The sequence below is a fragment of the Temnothorax curvispinosus genome, unplaced genomic scaffold (genome assembly GCF_003070985.1).
Source record: "Temnothorax curvispinosus isolate PA1 unplaced genomic scaffold, ASM307098v1 QBEX01016913.1, whole genome shotgun sequence".
Lineage (NCBI taxonomy): Eukaryota > Metazoa > Arthropoda > Insecta > Hymenoptera > Formicidae > Temnothorax > Temnothorax curvispinosus.
Window position 1 is genome coordinate 27,271 of NW_020226693.1, and position 7,375 is coordinate 34,645.

At 30.9% G+C, this 7,375-nt stretch overlaps 1 protein-coding gene across 4 annotated transcripts in view; it reads left to right on the plus strand.

Moving 5' to 3' along the window:
- LOC112467126 (AT-rich interactive domain-containing protein 4B) overlaps positions 1-6,812 on the plus strand; it is a 33,138-nt gene extending 26,326 nt beyond the window's left edge. For 2 of the 4 annotated variants that reach the window (XM_025035606.1, XM_025035607.1), the window contains exons 7-8: positions 2,527-2,553; positions 3,424-6,812. In XM_025035606.1, the coding sequence (XP_024891374.1) occupies positions 2,527-2,553; positions 3,424-3,467 (71 nt within the window). In that variant the 3' untranslated portion in view covers positions 3,468-6,812. Of the gene's footprint in view, positions 1-2,526; positions 2,554-2,818; positions 2,965-3,423 lie in introns of all 4 variants that reach the window. The other 2 variants (XR_003042215.1, XM_025035609.1) reach the window with 2 other exon arrangements.
- The last annotated feature ends 563 nt before the right edge of the window (positions 6,813-7,375 follow it).

Below are 7,375 nucleotides of genomic sequence, written 5' to 3' on the forward strand. Positions count from 1 at the left end.
TTTTTTGACTCAAAGTAATGATCGAACCTCCTTAAAGCAAGCACACCTGTTCGTCCGACACTGATTCTTGGCTATTTTACAATTACATTTTTTATACCCCTGACCACCACTTGCTGACTGCTTTGCAGCAGCTTCTCTCAAGGTGAGAAATATGAAATATGTTATGTGATTTGGTAATTCGCCATTTTTCTTTGATATAATAAAGCATTTTATCTCTACCTCCGTGGTCAGTTTGGATGTGAACTTCCATCAGTTTCTCATAATAATCCTCAAGTGCCTCCATATAAATCACTGGTTTGCTTGCGTTTTGTCTTTTTACAATTATTCGCATTTCAGACCCAATTTTCGCAAGTTCATACGTCTTACCATAGTGATAATGAGAGCTAGATAGTTTGTTTTGAATTGGAATTTTCAAGCTCTTCTAACATTTTAATCACACGAAGCATGTGTTCACTTGTTATAAAAAGGCAGGATAGACAAAAGAAGAAGACAATGGTTAATATGGATAATGCGCAAACAACAAAAATAAATAAATAGATAAATAATAAATTAATAAGTGAATTAAACTGATTTAGTATGCTTACATATTCGTATATCGTCAATAGTGAAATAAAATAATAATTGGTAGTTATGCAGAAATCGCAAAAGACCATAATGTAAGTTTTACACGTCAAATTATAAGGTGAGTAGTCAGTAGATAAAATTCAATAAATAATTAAGAATGAGAAGCGAGCTTCTTCTGCCACTTGAGTTCAAATTGAACTGAATCTAAAGAGTCAATATTAAAAACAATGACATGTAAGTCATAACAAATATTAAAAGTATAATTATATAGCCGTTATGACCTTGTCATATATTATATTTGAATTCTCTGAATCTTTTTAAATGTTTTGTTTACATTCGCAATGCTATCCAATGATCATTTTTCTAACTGCCCAAAACTTGTCAGGCCGTTAGGCTAACAGCCGGTTGTTAGCCTAAGAGACTGAATTTACTAGGCTATTACACTAATCCACTGTTGATTATTCTATTGGCCGGCGTTTAGCTAAGTTCCTAGGATTTTAGCTAACGGGCTGATTTTTCTAAAAGTCTACGACATATATATATTATGGTGATTCAAGGACCTTTGCATCAAACTCTGAGGAACTATAGGTCTCGCAGAATGGATCATTTTTTGTCAAGCAATCCATGTTCTTTGACGCATCATTTAGGAGCTACGCGACCGCGCAGACGGGTCTTAGGTGACATTTATTACAATTATGAGATAAATTATTCAAAAGTACATTCGTAATTTGCCAACGATATAATAAACATTAAACGTTTATTTCATCGACTACAATTGGCAAATAATCGTCGTGACGATTCGACCATTGGTTTTGGTCCGATTGATCGTCAAGACGTTAATAATCTTTGATACTTATATATATAAGCATCTCATTTTTAAATAATTTAAATTATTTATTTATTGTTTCAAGTACACTTGCAGACAGTTTACAGAAGGCGTTCAAAGTGTCTACCTTGGACCCGATTGAATTCATGACATCGTCGTAACATTGATTGTCGGACTCTATCGAACATTTGAGGTCATGTTGCGACTGTAGTGCAGAATGCAATCAAGTTCAGGGTTGACACTTTAAAAATCTTCTGTAAACTGTCTACAAATATACTTGAAATAGTAAATAAAGCATCTAATAATTGTAAAAAATATCACAAATTAAGATCTATATGCGCGGTCGCGCAGCTCCTAAACAACGCGTCTGAGAACATGGGTTGCTTGACAAAAAAATGATCCTTTCTGCAAGACCTGAATTCTACGAGAGGTCCTGAATCACCCATATATTACATATATACAGAGTGAGGCATTTAAATTCAGATGCCTAAATATCTAAAAAATAAAGCAAAATAGAAGAAATGTTTCAGACAAAGGTTGTAGGGCTTAAAAAAATCTGTTTACTGGTCTTATCAATTTGATCTTAGGTGGCGTTGTTAAAGTCGAGTCAGGGTCACCTTAAAAATTTTTTTAAATTGGACCCCCTATTTTTTATTACATATTCTTATAACCCTCGTCAAGACGTTTTTAAAACACTATAATAAAGTCTCTTTCGTTAAGAATTTTCTGAGATATTTTTAATTTTGTCATGTGATATTTTTAACATAATATGAAGTATCTTGTAAAATATTCTCTTTTCGATGACTTTATCTTGATACTTTACACAGAATAATGTAAGGAAGCTGCTACAAAATTTGATTGCAATCAACCTACTTTGCCCAAAATATCTCTAGTTTCGGTACGTGATGTGTTAGCGCATTTTATTAGGGATGGAAATCCAATGAAGGAAGAAAAAGAAAATCAAAGAAAACGAGCAAAAAACTGTTTCGCGCGGCTTATTAACGATGATTTCTCGGTATTTTCTTTCAGTTTTCTCAAGGACATGTATCAATCTTTTGGATGCAATCAACATTGTTTTTTGCTCGTTTTTTTAAAGACAGTTAATTTTTTATTTATTTATTTATTTTTTTTAGAAGTAGTGGAATTGGCATGCGGATGCAAAGGTGAATATGCAGTCGAAAGCAATACTCAAAATTCTCTTTCGTAAACACATCGTAACCTTCGGATGGAAATTTCTCCCTTGATAGTGTGATAATGTAAAACAAATTTTTGGTAGATAATATCCTCCGTAAAAACAAATCAGCGTTGTCTTGATTCAGGATCGTTGGAAATGCAATTTCTTCGCTTTTTGTAATCCAGAAGACTACCACTCTATACTTTGGCGCTTGATTTTTAGATCATATCGAAAGCATCACGTTTTATTATTAGGTACAATAATTGATTTGAAGAGTTCTGAGTCGACATAGGCGGTTGAGATGATGGCGCGTCATTTCAGTGCTTTATGATGCCGATGAAAATTTTAGTCGATTCTGCAGTACAACTCCCGTGTTGGAATTTTGAGTCAGAACTGACTGGTGAATTGTTTCCTTATTGATACTTAAGTCTTTTGCCGCCGTTCGCAAATGATGCTACTAGATGCTACGCAATTGTGCCTTTTTTCAATGAATTTATTCTTGCAAACTAAGAATGGATCGTTTGCCATCCTTCAAGTGTTGACAACCATTCCTGAACTTTGAAAGCCATCAGAAAACTTGTCAAAATCAACGCTGCGTACCAAATATATTTTTACCAATTTTAAAGTAGAATTTTACATTCGCATGTTAAACATTTGATCACTTCCATTACACTAACTTTTGCTACTCTTTGTATGATAAACGTCTAAAAGTAACAATTAGTAGGTGATGCATGTACCTACTGAAAATTATCATTTGCTAACGAACGTGGATCTCACATAAGAATTTTTCTAAAAATTCAGTCTTACTTATATCCATCTTGCTAACATGGAAACTAATGTAAAAACGTTTCTGTTACAGCGATGAAAGCAGCTAAAGCAGAAATGCAGCAAGCTTGTTCGTGATAGACAGCACTGAATGATAGTTATTCTTTTTTCGAGTACTAAATGGGACTATTGTACAAGCACGGTATTATTGGCACGGGCATCATGCAATCACGCCAGGCGCCTCATGACAAATTTTATCTATGTAATATCACTTAAGTAACATTTAACCGTCAATCTTTTTTTATTTAAATAAACTGTAGATATAGTCATAAGGTTTATTCACATATAATATAGTTGTGTTATTGTACATTATATATTTCATTAATCTCGTAAGCTAAATGTTAAAAATCTTTACCTTTATTTTGTCATTTTGCATGTTCGGATGCAAAGTACAAATTATCAAAACTGATGATCTTCATTTTACTTCTCTTTATCATTTCTTTTTTTTTTATAAAAAAGGCTGCGCGTTATCGATGTGTTACTGTAAAGACATTTTAGGGAACAATTTATCTAAGCTGGTTGTCACTTCCATTTTTTGAGTATGATTGTATCGGTTGTAGTTGAGCTGTTTTCACAAAATGTTAAAGAAAAGATAAGAAGCAAAGGAAGGATTATACAGTGATCATATAGTTACATTAAACGTTACGTCTTTTATATTATAGCAAAAGGTGTAAATATTAGAGAATTGCAAAATTTAAAGCATTAGTACATTGTATTGCGGATGTGAAAACACACACACACACACACAAACACACACACACACGTGTCTTTGTATCTTTGTATGACAAAATTTTGTAATTAGTACGCGTATGAAATAAAACGATTGCTAATTATTAGACACAAAAAAAGTATTTTGTCTTTATTTTAATTTATGTATATAACCTTGTAAAAACGATATTATAAAAAAACGAATAGAATTGCGTGTTTGATATTGGCTGCCGGCTGCCGTTTATTTGGTGGACTACGCTTCGAAACATCGATTTTTTATTCTTTTGATCGATTTAACGCTTCGAAATATGCATAGCCCTAAGCCATCGACATATGTAAGTGAATATATGTTAATATATATTCATTTATATATGTTAAAAAAAAATATATATATATATATATTTATATATATATAAAGATGTAAATAATATCGTTTTTCTCTGTTAAAAGATACAAGATGTAAGACATATTTCCTTCTTCCTTTTTTTCTTTCATGATCTACAATTTAATGTAGTAATTTATCGTGAACGCAGCTCAACGATATTATTAGGTTACTCAATCATATTACATTTAGCTCCCGTTGTTTTATCATCATCATTGAATAGTTGTATACTCATTACTACTGTATGCCACGTATTGGAGACTTGTCAGAGATGCATTTATATTTGTATTTCAACATACATGAAGAATGCTTCAAGTATGAAGAAATTATAGATAAATGCAAAAAAGATGGGACTTTAGTAAGAAACACATCGCGAAAATGTTAATCAGATGTCACTAGATGAAGATAAATCTGTAAAAAATATAAATCTAGTTTGAAAAGAGAATGAGGATTTATAGATACATATAGCTCTAAGCAAGCAGCTCTAAGCAAGCCTGCAAAGCTGCTTAGGAACGGCTTGTCCCAAATTTTAGCCAAATTAATTAACGAATCTCATTTCACTTATGCTCGTTTTAATCAGTAAGATCAGCCGCAAGCTGGTACAGAGCCGGATTTTCCATTTTGGTTTTTAAAAAATTTATAATAAATAAAATACGGACTCGCAGCTAAGCAACCCGACAGAGGTCGGTAGTGTTACTCCTGTCGACCCTTAAGACATACGCGCGCATATTACATGCGTGCGCGTATATGTATGTTTAAAATTTCATTCTTAGGTACATATAAATATATATTTTTTATAAAAGGTCAATATGAGCTCTATGGAACGTGAGAACATTTAACCCCGAGGAAAACAAAAGGCGTTAAGTTTTCTTGACATTGTTTTTGTATATAGTGTATTACATTGTGTGTGTATGAATATATAAGTCAAATTTTAATAGTTGATTGCACACTCTGACGTAACCGCGCATTTTAACGTATAATGGTTTCAGAAACGTCGCAGAATAACATATGATTGTCTTGAAAAGACTAGAGGATGCATTTTGACGTTGAGAGAAACATCTTATTTTCAATAATTTGTATTAGGTATATGGGAATGTAAATGCACATTAATACATGTATATGTTAAATCAAATAATTCAAAATTGTGCAATGTTTATTATGATAAATCACACTTAAATGTTATAGATACACTATTTTATACATTTAATATTATTAATCCAAATTTATTCTAATATTTTTAAAGTACATCAACATAATAACACCAACATAATAATTACGTGTAATTGGAGCTTTAGAAACATTACTAATATTTTAAAAATAATTAGTTATTTAGTTTATATATTTTTATTTAGAAATATATTTTAATTTAAATATATTATTGTTCAGACGTATAATGCAACCATTCAACTATGATACTGTTTACTGTATAATCTATTTTATAAGAAATTCTAGTTTAATTTGTGAAAAAAGATTAATTTGTAACTAAGGTCGAAAAAATTATAAATTGGCGATCCTTATAAATTATAAGGAGAAAATATGATTGCCATAATATGAGATGATAATTAATATAACCTATTACATTATTAGTTCGATAATTTAAATTTATAAGAATATATCAAGTATCAACAGTCTTGTTTGACAGTTCAAATTATCACTTAAAGCGATGAACGCAGCATATGACTGTAATTTCGAACATGTTTTACACAACTTTCAATTTTTAGTATATTTTACTATACGTTACAGGGTATTACCTAAGCAAGTACACAAACTTGAAGGGGATATTCCTTGGTGTATTTTAAGAAGAAAAGGATCTATAAACTTGTGTCCTAAACTGCTTCGTTCAAAATACAGGATGTCAAAGATGCACGCTCCTGATGGATCTAAAAATGTTTTATCGGTACTAGAAAATGGTTCTTAATACCACATCCACGCATACCAAATTTGAATAAAATATTTTTAAACGTTTTCCAGATTTTCGAAATTTTCATTTTTTTTTTCACAACTTTGACATCCTGTATTTTGAAAACGAAGCAGTTTAGGACATATGTTTATAGGACTTTTTCCTCTTAAAATAAGCCAAGAAATATCACCTTCAAGTGTACTTACTTAAGTAACACCCTGCATATTCATTATGATAAACGTTAAAGGTGTGATAAATGTATCCTCGTCTTTCAAAAACAATTATTCTTCCTGTAAATCATATGACATTACATGTGAAATAGTACATAATGATAAGCATAAGGCAAATTTGCGTCGCCAAGCAGATAACATTGTTTCACATAACATTAACTATGTCAATAAATAAGAAATAAACTTATCTTAACAAAAAACAACGTTCTCTCTCATATCATATCAGTTATTACTCCTGCATTTTTATTTACATAAGTCCCGGGATATATCAAAATGTATCGGAAGGTAAAATAAAAATAATGTCACAAATTATATTTAAAATCTGTTATACATATTATTTATTACATTATAGCAAACAAAGATGAACAGATTAAGATGTAAAACTTACGCAAAACTACTTGTTAATACCGTATGATATAATTATACAAATATTTAAATGTATGGTACTTTGCACTTATTTGTATTAGAATAATAAGACAACTTTTTCAATTTTAAACGCGATTAATTAATGCACCATTAGACAGACATAATACATAATATACAATATTTTTTTTATCACTTGTTCTGTATATCAACGTAGCGAATAACAGAAAATTTTATTGTGAAAATCAATGACTAAAATATATATGACTTATTTCTTTTATATGCAATACAAGTTTCCATATCTTAATTTTACATGCCCTAATTTTCTATGGCTAACAAATTTCTACATTATACAATATGGGAGCTTTCCAGCAAGCGACACAAGTCCGCACAAGTCTTTGTT